Source organism: Setaria italica, chromosome II (genome assembly GCF_000263155.2).
Source record: "Setaria italica strain Yugu1 chromosome II, Setaria_italica_v2.0, whole genome shotgun sequence".
NCBI classification, from domain to species: Eukaryota; Viridiplantae; Streptophyta; class Magnoliopsida; order Poales; family Poaceae; genus Setaria; species Setaria italica.
This window is the reverse complement of record NC_028451.1, coordinates 33,445,561-33,462,905: the sequence shown is the minus strand read 5'-3', so window position 1 is coordinate 33,462,905 and position 17,345 is coordinate 33,445,561. Positions and strand designations below refer to the sequence as shown.

Genomic DNA, 17,345 nt, shown 5'->3' with positions numbered 1-17,345 from the left:
GTGCTTCAGGAGGTGCATGTGAACAAGGTGGCCAAGGTACTGCAAAAATGGACTAAGGAGCATGTCACCGCTACTCAAGTGTACAACCACCTGCGTAAGTGGCGATTGAGGTGGGGTAGGGTGTGCAAGCTTAAGGACCTCAGTGGTGCTCTCTGGGATGGTAACACGTGTAGTATCACTCTTGAGCAGGAGCACTACCTGGGACACTGCAAGGTGAGTGGTTCATTATGGTTTATGTTTATTTTTCATTAACCGCTTTCATTTCCCTTTGGTAAGTACTAACTTAGCTTGTTGTTGTTGGTATTTTATTTTGCAGGATCATCCTAAGGACGCTAAGCTACTGAACAAGCCCATTGAGCACTACACGCAGATGGAGATCATCTTTGGAGGGGGCATGGCAACAGGCCGCTAGGCCATGGGTTCTGGAGACGCGCTAGGTGTGTTTTCTAGGTTTGGGGAGACAGCAGAGAAGAAGGTGGACAAGCAGCAGCTGGTTGACCTGACTTCGACTAAGTAGCAGGTGACCAAAAGACGGTCACCAAGGCTGCTATCTCTAGTGAGGGTTCAAAGGCCCCTCAATGCTGTGCTAGGAACAAGAGGAAGAGGGCTGCCATGTCCGAGGAGGAGGTACTTGTCCTTACAAACATGACAGATGCTGTGAACAATGTGACTGCTGCACTGAGGAAGACTGGGACTGAGCTAGTGCATCTTGACCTCTACAATGTTGTGATGCTGACCCCTGGCTTCTCTGAGGAGGCCCTCATTGTTGCTTTTAGCCATTTGGACAATAAGTCATAGGGCAATGCTTTTATGAAGATGGGCGAGAACCACCGCACCCTCTGGCTCAGGACCTGGCTGGGCAAGCACTACTACTTGTGATGTAGTAGCCGCTACTGCCTTCTAGCTCAGGGAAAATAGTTGAGCATGTCTCCATCCCTGACCACTTCCTTCTTTTACATAGATCTCTATATACGTAGGTCTGACCTGTTAGAGTGTAGCCTCACTTGCACCTTGCCTTTTGTGTTGGCTTTTGGATTCACATGGAGGGTGGCTATACTAATTAAGTTCTATGGTAGCATGGCAAGGTTAAAACCATTGGAACAAACTATTTGCTAAGGAACTGCATGGTAAATAAGTATTGTAATATGATGGATCCAGTAATGTTATATGCCTATGATGCTTGTGATGTGATGCCATGTATGCATGTCTACATCAGATGCCTGTTAGCTTTACTTTAGCAATTTGCCATCTTGACATTTACTGATCTACTTTACTTTGCCATGATTTTAGTCTATTCTTTGCTATGTTGACATGTTACTGCTGTTGTTTAACTTGATATTTACCTTGGTGATAGTTACTGCTGTTATTTACCTACTTGGTTGCCATTTTCACATGTTGGTTCTGTTCTTTAATTTGCTACTTAAGTTGTGATCATGTTCATTCTGTTGTTGAATTATGTGTTGAACTTGATACCATTTTCCTGCTATTCTTCACTTATTTCACTTGTTACCTTGTTGCTGCTGTTGTTTCCCTCTTTTTTTGGCCTGTGATGATTACTACTAGGTTGGGCAATGATGAAATGACATTTCTGTTATGGTTCTTGTACATGTTATTCTTTGTTTGGTGTATTTTAGCTTTGTTGTCTCTGTTCTACTCTTTTTGTCTTCTCTTCTACTACCACTTTGGAGTCCACCTGTCTCTATGACAGTTTGTGGATATTTGACTTATGATCTGAGGCCCCTCATACTTATTTCTATGCTTGTGATGCACTTCTGCTGAGGCCATCTCATGTTGGCTGTTGTTCTGTTCTGTTTGCTTATTTGGGGATGATGAGCCTAGTTATTTGTGCTCTGACTCAACACATTTTTGATTTGACCTTGTGATTTTTTTTGATCGAATTGCAGTTTTCAATCCAACTATTTTAGGAATGATTTTAGACTAGTGAGGCAACTACTTTCAGTATGGTGAGGCTCTTTTTTTTTGCCGATTTTTTTGTATGTCTCACTAATGTGTGTGGATGATGACAGGCTAGCTTGCGACTGCCGAGCTAGGCTTCTATTCCCCAAGCTCGATGTGGACCTTGGTAGTGTTGCCGTATGGTAACTTCACCATCATCCAGTCGAGCTTGGCGAGTTGGACCTCTCGATAGGACACAAGCAACCCTCTCTGACACCTCCGAGTTCCTAGTGGCAATGATGTAAAGGTGGGTAGCATGTATGCCGCAAGATGCTGCCTACATACTGAGGCAAATGAGGTATATACCTTGCCTCGATTGCCTCACTATTAGGCAGCTCCCTGCCGCGTCCATCTGCACCTGAGCTGAATCTAAAGAAGAAGCCTTGTCTCTTATTGTGCTGCATTGTTTGTTTTTCATCAGTTGTGATGTTTATGTTCATGGCGATTGAGGTATAAGAGTACCCACGGGTCCCCATCGACAAGGATACTGGTCGGCCCTGACAAGTGGGCCCACCCAACCATGCCGTGCCAAGGCATGAAGATCTGTGGAGCACAAGCCAGGAGGTCGGGCGAATCAATTCAGCCTAGATATCTCGGGATACTTGTTGTAAACCGACTCAGATTGCTTTCCATGTAACAACCGACTAGGATTAGATCCTATCCGATTGTAACCCTAGGTTGTCAGCCTATATAAGGCGGCCCGGGGTATCCCCCGAGGGTAACTCATCCCACCTCACGTTAACTCTTCGCACCTGTGATCAGCAATACAATCCACAAGAATACAGGACGTAGGGTATTACTCTCTGGAGGCTCAAACCTGTCTAAACCTTGCACCCCTGTGTTACCATTCGAGTTCTTGGTCTTACGATCTCCCCCTCCTACAAATCTACCACTTGGGTAACCCTTGGTGGACTACTGGTTACTAAATCCGACAGTTAGCACGCCAGGTAGGGGTGATCGTGAGATCCTCCCCAGCGAGATCGATGGCATCCTGTCCCGGCATCATCTCCCCCAAGAGAATGAAGGACTTCCTCGCCAACCCGATCCAGCTCTGCTTTGGGAGCATGCCGGTGGACTCCGACTCCACCACCTCCATCGCCGACTCGGTCTCTGCCGCCAGCTCTGCATCCGTCGGATTTGCGTTGACGGAGCAAGACCTTCACCTGAGGGTCATCATGCTACTTGCCCAGCAGGTCGATGATATCTCTCTCTCTCTCTCTCTCTCTCTCTCTCAGAGAGGATCCTACACATCCTTGAAGCAACCCGCTCACCCACACCCTCCGATCTAATCACGGGGCTAGATCGCATCAGCAATACTATTGCTGAGTGCATCAACTTCTCCGAGGCGGCACTATGCCCCGGAAGGTCGGCGCAGGGCTCTCCCCGCGCTCCTTTTGGCATTAAGAACTCGGTTGCTGTATTTTTTGAAAAACTCATGCAGTCTTTCCAGATCCAATCTAACGACCCACCCGAACCCACCCAGTTTTCATATTGTGGTGAGTTCCAGGTCCGTTGCTTCGCCCTAACCTAAACCTTTACGGCAAGAGCGACGATGGAAGCTCTACGTCACAAGATCAGGAAGTCTTCACAGTTTCTGCCAACAAACACCCTCGTGATGGTGAAACTTCCTCCCAGGAGGAAGGGCGCAACGACATGAATCGAGACCGCAGCAGGCGCCGCCAACAAGAACGAGCCGAGCAAGTTTGTCAGCTGCCCGCCACCCCTTCAGCAGCTAGCGCACCACCCATCCCGCCAGCACCTAACGCTACTGTCAATGGTGGCCTGGTCAATGCTGGAGGTCCACGCGGGTATCCCTTACGTACCCGCAATCTTTAGGCCGACTTAGAACAAACCAGTCACGACATCTTCGCCACACCCCAGGCAAACCTGGGGGCTGTCTTTGCCGATCTGGAAAACCTTTCGAATTCAGAGGAACTGCAGCGGATCTGGGCGCGCCTCCGTGTTGGTAATGCCTAGATCAAGGTAAAGGCCCAAGCCCCAGCACGCTGAAGAAGCCAATCATCACACTCCAGATCTACATCTACCCAACACTTCCAAAGCCCACCACTTAGAGTAGATCCGATCATGGCTGAGCCGATCACGGCCGCCGCAGGGGAGGTGGGCTGGAGCCCATTCAAGAGGAGGAGGTGGATCAGTCCTAGAGCAATGACCATCATCCCAACGACGATGACCGCCGACCAGATAACTACCACCCCGACAACCATCGCCGTGATGGATGAGGAGACGGCGAATGCCGTGGCTAGCCTGGTCAGCAACCTGACTGCGATCTTCGCGACCACCGTGGTGAACTCAACAACCATCACCCAGTACAACTGCAACTTTGACGCTTCAGGGGTCGGCAACCAGTCAAATCACGACATGGAGGAGGAGGCCCGCAACCGCTGGGAGGAGGAGCTACGCCACCGCGATGATTACGACCGTCGCTATGGTGCTCCTGGCGATGCCTACAATCCACCCCAGCATGACAATGGCACACGCCCTAGGGCCCTGTCGGTACAATACCATCTCATGGAAGATGACGTCATGGACATCAACGGGTTCACCGTGTTCACCCCCCGTCTCAGGGCTATCAGTGGCCACCCACCTTCAAGCCAGCCATCAATGAGAAGTACGATGGTCGCTCCGACCTGACGATCTGGCTGAAGACACAATGCACTGTGGTCAAGGCCACGAATAGCACCTATGACCAGATGGCCGCCTACTTCCCGGTGGTGATGGGAAGCGCAGCTCTCCTTTGGCTCGAAAACCTCCCATGAGGCTGCATCGACACATGGGGCCAGCTCGCCTGAGCCTTCACCCAAAACTACTAGGCTACTTACACCAGACCCGGAAACACGGAAAACCTCGGCCAAGTCCGCCAATGGGAAAATAAAACTATCCGCGAGTACGTCAATTGTTTCCTCGACAACCGCAACAGGCTGGCCGGTGTTGAAGATCGCGGCATCATTTGGTACTTTGGCACCAGCCTCAAGAACCATTCGATGTTCCACACCATGTTCTAGGCTGCTCCCAAGACGGTCGGACACATGGTGCAGATCGTCAACCTTCACGTTGACATATATGAGGCCGAGCACGTCCAATTTCAAGATGGCAAGAACTGCCACAACAATGACTACAAACCGCCGACCCATCAGGACCACTAGCACCGGTCCTGGCTGGAGCCCTCTCGACCTCGAAAGAGGGCCCTTGAGGTCCTCGCTGCCGAAGTCGACCCTGTGAGGCAAACAACCTTCCTTTAGGAGGAGTTTGATGATACGTTGAACGTCCCGTACCCCTTCCACAAGGACGTATGCCACAATCTTTAGGACTGCACGATCCTCGAGAAAGAGCTTGACGTCTCGGTGGAATACAGGCAGCCTCGCCGGAACAACAACCGCTGCGACAATCGCCGCCGCGACGACCAACACAGAGAAGAGCACCTTGACCAGCACAACCCCAACGCCAACCAGGGCACCGGCAATGACAACGGCGAGTTCCAGCGCACCGAGGGGGAGGTGAACATCATCATCGGTGGCCCCAAAGCTTTCTATAGCAATCGCAAGCACAAGTTGCAAAGGCGGGAAGTGCACTTCATCTCCGTCACACCAGTCCAGTATCTGCACTGGTCGGAGATGCCCATAAGCTTCTGTAGGGAGGATCACTGGGTGCACCTCCCGGACCCTGGGTCTTACCCACTGGTGGTGTGCCCCACTATAGACAGAGTCCTCCTCTCCAAGGCAGCAACGGCCTTAAAATCATCTTCACCAAGACGCTGAAGCGCATGCATTTCAACTTCGAGTGGCTCCATCCTTATGAAGACTCGTTCTACGATATAGTACCCGGCAAAGGATACTATCCTATCAGGAGAATCGTCTTGCCGGTCACATTCGGCACCCCCAACAACTACCGCACCGAGCACCTCACCTTTGAGGTTGCCAACTTCTAGACCTCCTACCATGCCATCTTTAGCAGGCCAATGCTGGCGAGGTTCATGGCAATCCCTAACCATACCTACCTCATCATCAAGATGCCGGCTCCAAAGGGCATCCTCTCCATCTTCGGCGATGTTGAAACATCCTACAAGTGCGACACGGAAGCCGTGCAGCTCGCCGAGACCCTGGAATACTCGGCCAACGCAGCCATGATGCTTGCCAAGTCTAAGAAGGTGGACCAGAGTCAGGTGACGATCCCAGCGGCAGACCCGATGCTCATGGCGCTGAAGCTCGACCTGCAAGTCAAGAAGATCAGTCTCGGCCTAGAAGACCCCTCCAAGACAGCCCTCATCGGGGCCAGCCTCACCCCCAAACAGGAAGACACGCTCACCAGTTTCCTCTGAGACAACTTGGACATATTCGCATGGAAACCATCCAATATGCCCGGTGTCCCGCGGGAGCTGGCTGAGCATTCCTTGGAGCTGAGCAAGACAGCAAGGCCGATCAAGAAAAAGCTTTGCCATTTCGCTCAAGATCGCAAGGAGGCCATTAGGGTAGAAATAAATAAGCTCTTAGCTGCCGGTTTCATCTGTGAATGTAAGCACCCCAACTAGTTAGCAAATCTAGTCCTTGTAAAGAATAAAACTGGTGAATTGAGAATGTGTATCAACTACACCGATATCAATAGACACTGCCGTAAAGATCCCTTCCCTCTTCCTCGCATCGACCAAGTCGCAAACTCCACACCTGGCTGCCCCCTGCTGTGCTTCCTTGATTACTACTCGGGCTATCACCAGATTGCCCTCAACCCCATCGACCAAGATCGGACTGCGTTCATAACGCCCTACGACATCTACTGCTACAACACCATTACCTTCGGGTTAAAAAACGCTAACGCCACCTACCAGATGGCAATCCAGGGTTGCCTCATGAAACGACTCGGCAAAAACGTAGAGGCCTACATCAACGACATATTCGTTAAGACCAAAGATAAAGAAAACTTCATGGCCGACCTTGCCCAAACCTTCGACAGCCTTCGGGCCTATAGCTGGAAACTCAACCCAGGCAAATGCGTCTTCGACATCCCGTCTAGAAAGCTCCTGGGCTTCATTGTCAGCCAATGCGGCATCAAAGCCAACTCTGTCAAGGTGGACGCCATCAGATTCATGGTGCAGCCAGCTGGTAAGAAAGACATCATGAAGCTTAAAGGCATGATGGCAGCCCTTAGCCGCTTCATCAGCAAGCTTGGCAAAAAGGGATTTCTCTTCTTCAAGCTGCTTAAGAAGGCAGCCTGCAAGGCCCTTGAGGAACTCAAAATATTCCTCTCCACCCCTCTCGTCATGATGGCTCTGCCCGACCAAGAAACGTTGCAGCTATACATCTCCGTGACAACACACGTTGTGAGAATTGTGCTAGTTGTAGAACGCAAAGAACCCGACCACACCCACATGGTGCAAAGGCCGGTATATTATGTTAGCAAGGTCCTAAGCGACTCCAAGATCCGTTACACGCAGGTCCAGAAATTGCTCTACGCAATCTTGATCACCTCACATAAACTCCATCACTACTTCCAAGCGCACAAGATCCAAGTGGTTTCCTCCTACCCGATCGGCGACATCGTGCACAGTAGGGACGTCCACGGCCGGGTTGTCAAAGGGTCTGTGCAACTCGGGGAATTCGACATCGTCTTCTGCCCACATCATGCGATCAACTCCCAAATCCTGACTGACTTCGTCACTGAGTGGACCGAGATTCAAGAGTCATCCTCCCTGGAGAGGTCGGAACACTAGACAATGTGTTTCGACGGTGCCCTCAACATTGAAGGAGCCGGCACTGGGGTCCTCTTCATATCCTCGAAAGGCGAGCAGCTCAAGTACATCCTCCAAATCCACTACAAGGCCACCAACAATGGTGCCGAGTACGAGGCCCTCATACACGAGCTCCGCGTTGCCACCTCGCTCGGCATTAAGCACATCCTCGCGTTCAGCGACTCCAAGGTTGTCATCGAGCCGGTCAACAAGTCCTGGGATTGCACCAAGGAAACCATGGACACCTACTGCATTGAGGTCTGCAAACTCAAGGCTCACTTCAACAGCCTCAAGTTCCATCACGTCGTCAGGGAACACAACATCGCCGATGTCGTCCTATCCATGCTCGGCTCTAAACGCACCCAAGTCCCAGTTGGCATGTTCATCCAGGACTTGCGAAAACCCTCCATCAAGATCCTGGACCCAGACCAAGCTGACAGCAACGCCTAGCCTCAAGTCGACCCAGTGCCTGTCGATGTCCTGATGATTGAGGCGGAGGAAGACTGGCACACACCCTTCATTGCATTTATCACCGACAACATGTCCCTGAAAGACAAAGCCGAGCACAAAAAGCTCGCACGACGTAGCACCAACTATCTTGTGATCGGTAAGGATTTGTATAGGAAGGCCGCATCTACCGGCATTCTGATGAAGTGCATCCTTCGCAACGAAGGCCTTGAACTCCTCCATGAAATCCACTCGGGTTCGTGCGGGAACCATGCCGCCTTGGGCAATCTAGTTGGGAAAGCATTCCGCTCTTGCTTATACTAGCCAACTGCTATCGCCGACACAAAAGAGCTCATCCAGAGGTGTAAAGGGTGCCAATTTTTCTCCAAGGAGCAGCATCTCCAAGCGTAGGCCCTGCGCACCATCCCACCATCCTAGCCCTTCACATGCTGAGGGCTAGATATGGTTGGACCTTTCAAGACCGCTCTAGGCAGATACACCCATATCTTCGTGGCAGTTGACAAATTCACCAAGTTGATCGAAGTCAAGGCTGTCACCAGCATAGAGTCGGCCAAAGCCGCTCCATTCGTCGAAGATCTCACACACCGGTTCAGAGTCCCCAATAGGATCATCACTGACCTAGGCAAGCAATTCATAGGATCCGAGTTCTGGGATTTTTGCTAGGACAACCTCATCGATGTATACTACTCCTCAGTAGGTCACCCACGATGCAATGGCTAGGTCGAACGTGCGAATAGGTTGGTCCTTCAATCCCTCAAGTCTCGCATCTTTGATGATACATCCAAGTACGCCACCAAATGGCTTTGCGAGTTACCCCACGTCATTAGAGGCCTCCACACCCAAAAGAGTCAGGACACCGGCTACACCCCATTCTTCCTCGTCTACAGCTTAGAGGCTGTACTGTCAAGAAATGTGGCCTTTGCTACCTCGCGAATTCAATACTACGAGGAAGGGGAAGCAGAAAAGAGTCAGCAGGTCGATATCGACAGTCTGGAAGAGCATCATGTGACGACCCTCATCCAGCATGTGCAGCACGAGCAGCAGATTCTACGTTACCATGACAGGAACGTCTAGGAACACTCATTCAACATCAGTGACCTAGTGCTCCGCCGATCCAGTCCAACAAGGACATGCACAAGTTGTCGGCCCCTTGGGAGGGGCCCTTCATCGTTAAAAAAGTCATCCAGCCCGACACTTACCGGTTGTAGTGGGCGGACAGCTGAGGCATCCCTAACCCGTGGAACATTCAACCCTTAGGACATTGAAGCTATGTACTCTTTATACCTTTTACATTGAATAAATAAAATCTCAGAGGTTCTTTGCGTACCTACTACCTTCTTGCTTTCCTACCCGAGCTCTTACTAATGCTCGGGGGTTGTCCGACCTGATTGACAGACCATACCCTCGCCTTTACGCTCGGAGGCTTCCCCCGCTACGCGCCGACCTCTGGGTCCCAACATTTCTGCTACCCCTCTCAAGGTTGTGTGACTAACTCATGTGGACGGTGTCCTAGCATGCAAAACCTAGATAACCTTGAGTTCGCCTCCTTTACAAGCTCGAGATCCACTCTCAGCAGAGTGCTAGCTAGGCAAGGCTAGGTGCTTAGCAGCTACAGGCCTAGGCCACACGGTGTCATGTCAAACATACCAAGGGAGGGAAGGAGTTTTGCCTTTACATAAGTTAATTGACTAGTTTACTTATCTCATTACATAGATTGATACACATTAGTTTTTTCTATTACAGGTTCAACTCCTTGACTACCTTCTCCGCAGCCAACTCCAGAAGGCTATCAAGATCGAAGCCCTTGGCTACCCTTGCTTTGACGCGCTCCACCGTCGCTCGAGGGAAATGCATCTTAAGAAGTGCAATGACGTTCTTCATGCACTCCACGGTGGTCTCTTTTATCAGCGCCTTGAGCCGACCAGGAGCACTCCTCAGTCAGTCCAGCAGTAGTGTCGGCTCAGCAGGATTGGACTCGGGCTGGACCATGGCCCTGTTTGTATATGCTTTTCCTAGCCACGCTTAGATTATAATCTAAGCGAAGATTTTCTCGCTTCTCGCTTTTCGCTTCTTGTAGTTCAAATCGTTGAAGCAGCTTACCACATAAGCGAGAATTGGTGGAAATAAGCAAAGCGTTTGGCGGGATTCTCGCTTATTTCCACCGATAGCCGCTTATAAGCGGATACAAACGGGGCCCATGTCCATCACGTAGCCTGCGGCCGATCGCAGATCTTCCAGCTCAACCTCCAACCCTGCAATGACCACCTGATCATGCTGGAGGCTATTCATAGTGCTAATCAAGCACTGGTCCATGTCCTTGCGCAAGTTGGCATTATAGGCTAGTTTCTACGACACAGCATACTCATGGTGCACGGCGACGTCATGATCTTGCTGCAGTTGGGCATTAGCGGCCTCGCACTCTTTGAGGTTTCTCTTGAGCCTCTCCTCTTTCTTCTAGGCATCTGCAAAGTAAAGGAACTCAAGAAAAGATACCGGCCTCATCTACCAAGCTAGATCCTCCATAACGGACAAAGCCATACCAGTCAGCAAAGCGCCAAGGTTACCTTGGACCTTCCTAGTGATATTCTTCTGCTCCTTGATCTCCTGGTCCTTTTGTTGGATCTGCTTCGCAGCATCCTCCTAGGCCTTCTTGAGCTCGACCTTGAGGCACTCGGCATTGAGGCGATACTCCTCAGCACGGTGGATGGCGTCTGCCCTCTTGTGCGCACGCTCGGCCAGATTCTGCACAAAAGTTACTCCAACAATTCAAAGACGAAAGATAGGGATGGAAGTCAACAGCAAGATTGGCCGGTCAAGTTATGTACAACACCTCTCCGACCTTGGCCTAGGCTTCCTTCAGGATGGCAAGATCCCTCTTGTCGGGGGCAACGTCCTGCGCTAGGGCCATCTCTGCCTCTGGCGTCTTGGACTCCACCACCTTGCGAACGGCCTAGCGTGTCCTCCACCTAGTAGGAGCCATGCCCCCGGCCTCCGTCCCGCTTCCTTGGATCGGTACGTCCTCGTTGGAGTCATCAAAGGATGAGTCCGACTCCCAGTCAAGGGCGGCATGCGGCTGGTCAGTCTCAGTGGTCGGGCAGATCTTGGGTCAATGCTGCTCGACCCCTCTAGGAAGCAGCGCCAGACAAAAAAAAGCTCATACTCTTGGCTTTGAAAAGTAAAATAGAATAAGAAACAGATGCAAAAGCGAAGCAATCAAGCCAAACGATGAAATCCAGATCCTACCGGGTCGGCCGGCCTCATGAGGGAGTACGCCTTGGGTCAATACTTGTTCTTGATGATTCCACCCAAGAACTAACACACCCAGCCGGCAAGCTCTTCCCAGGTAACCTTCCATTGTGCCTCCCAGGTCGGATCCAACGGCCCCGAGTACTCATACGCCGGGTGGACCCTGTCCTTGATTAACTGTGTTAGCCTCCAGCAAAAGTTGATGCTCACAACCCCAGCTGTGAGCCCACGACCTTTTAGGTCGGCAATTTCTTTTGATAGCTACTTCACTTGGACCATTTCCGCAGAGGTCGGCTGGTTCGACCACTCCGGCATTGTCACAGGTGCATACCCGAGGTCGAGCGGCAGCTTGAGCTTCTGATTGGCGATAAGGAACCATTCCTTATGCCACCCCTTGTTCGAATCCTTGAGCTTCAAATCAAAATACTCCAGGACCCACTTTGACCCCAGCGAAAATCCACAACCACCGATCAATCTCGGCTTCCCCTTGGTCGACACAATTTTCAGTTGGTAGAGATATCTCCATAGAGGAATGCCAAGGAATGCTTCACAAAGGTGGATGAAAACTGTGATGTCCAAAATGGAGTTAGGGTTGAGATGCACTAACTCGATCTTGTAGTACTCTAGCAACCCGCGGAAGAAATCCCCTGTTGGGATCCCGAATTCCTGCTCGAAGAATGCCGCAAAGACGACGGCTTCGGTCTTGTCCTCGGTGGGGAACTCCTGACCCACGGTCGTCTTCCATTCCAGGAGGGACTTGGGACCGAGCAGGCCACGGTCGATGAGGGCTTGGATCCTCTCCTCCGTCATCATGGATTTCACCTAGTACATGGATGGATCTGGTGCCTGCTCCACCACCATTTCTTCAGTTTCTACTCCTCGGGACACAGATCTGATGAAGGCGAGCCTCTTGTTCCCATGTGGCGAGGAATGGCAGCGCAGCGGCAGTGACTATAGCCTTTGGGCGAAGGAGCGGTGGATGTGGCTTGCGGACGCGGCGACGTGACCTAGGGTTCTTAGGCGCAGCGGCGATGGCGTTGGCGGTGGTGGTGCTTGGGGGCGAGTGGAGTGGAAATGAAAAGGAAACAGCGCCTCTTCAGCTTTTGAAGGCATTGACGGCGTAAACCTAGCGACAAAATCCACGGATCCCCTGTTATGGCGCAAGCGATGGATGGAACCCACGGGTTTTCCGTTAAGTCTCATGGTGTATCCCTTTACGACGGAAACAATATGTCAAATTCTTGACCATTGCTTCAATGCTCAGAGGCTACTCCATATGGAGTGCATCTTGCGATGCTCTCCATGTGCTTTCCTTCAATCTACAAGATGCCAGACATTCCGGAGCTTAGCAGTCGCATAGCCATGCGCATTTGGTCATACGCCTATGGAAGCTTCAATTTTTCTTCCTTTTTTGAGTACTGTGCAGCCTCCCCATCACTATGACAACACCACACCTTCAACCGAGTACATTACAAGATTCGTTGCGCATCTGTCAGGTTCCTGTTCAACTCCACATCGCTTGAGGGTTTGAGGGATAAGGGTACCCATGGGTCCTCACTGACTAGGATACTGGTTGATCCTGACAAGTGGGCTCGCCCAACCATGCCGTGCGAGCCAAGGCATGAAGACATGTGGAGCACAAGCTAGGAGGCTAGGCGAATCAATTCAGCCCGGATATCACAGGATCCTTGTTCTAAACTGACTCAGATTGCTTTTCATGTAACAACCGACTAGGATTAGATCCTATCCGATTGTAACCCTAGGTCGTTAGCCTATATAAGGCGGCCAGGGGTGCCCCCTAAGGGTAACTCATCCCACCTCATGTTAACTCTTCGCACCTGCGATCGGCAATACAATCCACCAGAACACAGGACGTAGGGTATTACTCTTCGGAGGTCCAAACCTGTCTAAACCTTGCGCTCCTGTGTTACCAGTCGAGTTCTTGGTCTTACGATCTCCCCCTCCTATAAATCTACCACCTAGGTAACCTCCTGGTGGACTACCGATCACTAAATCTGACAACGATGATGATGCATGGCGATAACCGAATGCCTTAGCAACTGCAGGATCCTCGCAGGTGTTAGCTCCTAGTGATGCGGTCAGGGGTTCCTCTAACTGCCTCACTAGGAGGCAACTCCTGCTTGTGTCCTATTTCGTAGGCAAGTAACTTCACCTGAGACATGCTTTAACTTTTTCTCAATGATGACAGAATTTCCTTTTCCCCTATGCATTCTGTCTTAAACTTTCATTCACACCTATATAGCTTCCCTGACTTATGAATTGTGTTTCTGTTTTTTTTTGAGGAAACAGGAGGGTGTTACCCCTACTGGTTATATATTAAAAAATAAGAGAAATTACAAAAGGCAGTTTGAAGAATTAAGAGACAAAGAAAGAGAGGAAAAAAATCATAAAAATTACAAAGTCTAGTGCAACCATTCAGACATAGGTTGGTGCCACGCTTCTTTTACTCTGTGTTTAACCAGAGTAAAGATCTCAGTAAAGCGGCTTAGAGCCCCTTGAATATGTGGTTGCACTCCTTTGAAAATGAAGCCATTCCGAGACATCCATATGCACCAACACATAATAATGATGATTTCCATAAAGAATGGCACTTGTAGTTGAGTTTTGAAGCTGGCCATAATGGAGAAGGGGTCTTGCTGAAGATCTGGGAATAGACCTAGTTTAATCCAGCATTCTTGCGCAAAAGGGCATTGTAGCAAAAGGTGAAAAAGAGTTTCATCTTATCCATGAGGGCATAACACACAAGCATAGGACGGTAGGACCATATGTCATCTCCTCAGGACATCCCTTGTGCTAAGCCTTTCTTTTAGGATCAACCAGAAGAAGACTCTATGTTTATTTTGACATCTTGAGGCCCATAACCATTTATATACCGGATGCACTTGTATGTGTCCTGTTAGGAATTTGTAAGCTTGTCTTGAAGAATAGAAAGGATTACTCTAGATATAAGTCCAAACATCAGCATTATTAGAGAAGTGCACATTATCAAGGTCTGAAGCCAACTGAAGCAATTGCATGTATGGCCGAGTGGGCAGTGGCAAATGGAATAGACGCTGGAGTTCTGTAACCTCCAAAGCCCTTTGAAGAGATATATCTTGTGACTTAGTGAACGAGTAAAGGTGCGGGTAGGCTTGTGCTGGAACCTGATTACTCCACATGTCATGCCAAAGGTAGCAAGTACTACCATCTTGAACTGAGACAGTAGCTATCCCTTTGAACTTGTCTAAAAACTTGACAATGTCCCTCCACCAAAAGGATCCTTTCTTTACTCGTCCTGGCAATTTACCATTGGGGTAATACTTCTCCCATAATAAATGCACCCAAGGGATATCCAGTTTATTGAAGAACTTGTGTAGGTACTTAAGCAATAGGGCCTCATTTTGGGTTTGCAGGTTTAGGACACCAAGACCACCCTCCTATTTTGGTAGGATAACCAATTTCCAAGCTGCCTTTGGAGGCTTTTTATTGTTGATGTCCAAACCTCTTCAGAAGCAATGTTTTCTGTACTTGTCCACTTGTCTGTATACATTTTTGGGCAGCAAAAAGGTACACATATGAAACATAGGCAGGGAGGTGAAGATGGAATTTACTAGTTGCAGTCTACCAGCCTCAGAAACAAAAGTGGAGGTGGAAAGCAATCTTCTTTCACATTTAGAAACCATAGGGAGAAATTCATCAATTGTTGGTTTGGTCAGGCCAAGAGGTAACCCTAAGTATGTGAAAGGTAAGCTGCCAGTAGTACATCCAAAAAGTTGAGATAGTGACTGTGTCTTGGCTTCTGGAATATTGATTGGCACCATCATGGACTTGTTAAAGTTTACTTTCAAACCAATGGATGTAGCAAAGTCATTTGAATGCCTTTGAGGTGTAGAAGTTGTGTGGGGGCAGCCTTCCATAATAATAAGAGTGTCATCAGCATATTGTATAATGGGAAAGTCTTGACTATAGTTTACTTGTAAAGGAAGATGCAAATGACCCTGTGTTTCTACATGGTTCAGAAGAGTTTGAAGTAGATCAGCACCAAGAACAAAAAGAAGGGGTGAGAGAGGGTCACCCTATCTGACTCCCCTCTTACAGATGAACCTTTTTCCTGGAACCCTATTCAGAAGGATGGAGGAAGTCCCTGACTTAAAAATACTCTCCATCCATTGCATCCATCTCGGTCCAAAATCCTTGTGCTTCATAATCGCCATCATGGCTGTGTGCTCAATTCTATCAAAAGGTTTCTCAAAATCCAATTTGAGAATGACAATCTCTTTTTTTGATTTATGACACAAGTACAAGTATTCAAAGGCCCTGGCAAGGCAATCCTGAATGGTTCTTGTCTTAATAAACCCATATTGGTTTTTTAATACTAGGCCAGTGATCAACCGTTGCAGCCTATTAGCTAGGAGCTTGGTGAGCAACTTTATAGAAGTGTTGAGTAAAGAGATTGGTATGTAGTCTGATACAGATGCAGCTCCATCAATCTTAGCTATTAAGGTAACATAAGATCCATTAATACTTTGTAAACAAATATCACCTGCATGAAAGGCTTGGCAAAGGTCATAAAAATCTTCTTTAATAATATGCCAGCATCTTTTGATGAATGTGGTGTTAAACCCATCAGGTCCAGGAGCTTTATCATTTGGTAAATCTTTAATGACTGCATCAATTTCTTCCTGAGTAAATGGTTCTTCTAGGCATTGGAGATTATCAGCTGATTGTAGCAATTGTGTTTCTGTTCCCCATATTGGTAGTTTCGACTGGTGGCAATGGTGCTTGGAGATGTTGCACGCTGCTGCCAAGTTCATGGTTTTCGATGGTGTTTGTTTCAAGAAGATTGGCTTCAGTCATACTGCATGCACAATTTATTCTGCATCTGATATTCCTGTTGGAGTTATGGGTGGGATGCCTTAATAACCTCGGTTGACCTAATTTCGTGTCAAAATTCTAGTTTTGTGGTTCTAATTTCGCTACTTCAAGTCATTTGTGCAAGTGTATATTGTTCCTTGTTGGTTCAAATACAACTGTCATGCAACATACCTCTTAATGATATTACCATACTTGTTAATTACTTTCTCAAACTAATGTAATTAGCCTTCTATGTAAATTTGTGTTATATTTGAACTGATGACCTCCCTAATTAGGTCTTTTCAATAAGAGTTTATGCATTCATTACTTGTTCTCTGCATTTCTAAATGCTTGTGGCTGGGTGGTAACCTTTGCATCCTTCGTAGCCACAAGCTCCCTATCGCCGAGAAGGGTTGGAACGAAGCTATCACTGTAGCCTAGAGCAACTGCAAGTGCAGCTGCACAATTCCTCCAAAGCCGCCGGAACTTAAGATCTAGAGGAGGGCCGTTGTCAGCATCAGCAAGGCCAATGCCGCCGTTTTGGATCGTGTCATCGAATGCCATAACGGGACGAGGGGAGCGCACATGGTGGGTTCGTCCGTAGCAACAACCCCCGACCGGCAACCCGTGCCTGCCGCGCGCGCGGTACAAACAAATACAATCATCCACACATGATTCTCCGTCGTCGTTGCCTCGCCGTGCCCCCCGGGTCTCGCTCCAGCTGCCCGTTTACCGCGGGCGTACCCCAGCCGTGCGGGGGGGAGAAGGAAGGCGGGCGCGCGAGCCCCACCCGCGCACCGCGCCACCGATCCACACCCACTCCCCGTTTCCGTCCTCGGCCCACAGCCCGCGCGCGCTTCGGCAGCCTGGCGCACTCGAGGCCAAGTACAGCCGTGACTGACAGCGCCACAGCGGCCCCCGTGCCCGCGCGACACGTACGCCCGGCGCCCAAACCCTGCGGGCTGCGGCTGCTCACTTTTTCCCGTCCCGTCCGGCGGCGTCCGTGCCGGCGGTAGGCGGCTGCTGTTATTATGGCCGGCCGACGACTCGACGCCATGCGGGCATGCCTCCTCTCTCTCTC

General features: G+C 49.6%; 1 protein-coding gene across 1 annotated transcript; it reads left to right on the top strand.

Moving 5' to 3' along the window:
* The first annotated feature begins 5,932 nt into the window (after positions 1-5,932).
* Positions 5,933-6,292, top strand: LOC105913791. The gene has a single exon (XM_012843687.1). The coding sequence runs from the start codon at positions 5,933-5,935 to the stop codon at positions 6,290-6,292; it is 360 nt and encodes a 119-aa protein (XP_012699141.1).
* Positions 6,293-17,345: the final 11,053 nt, after the last annotated feature.

Bases quoted from the DNA above. Each gene is read 5' to 3' on its own strand.
- LOC105913791 (XM_012843687.1), top strand. From the start codon at position 5,933: ATGCTGGCGAGGTTCATGGCAATCCCTAACCATACCTACCTCATCATC.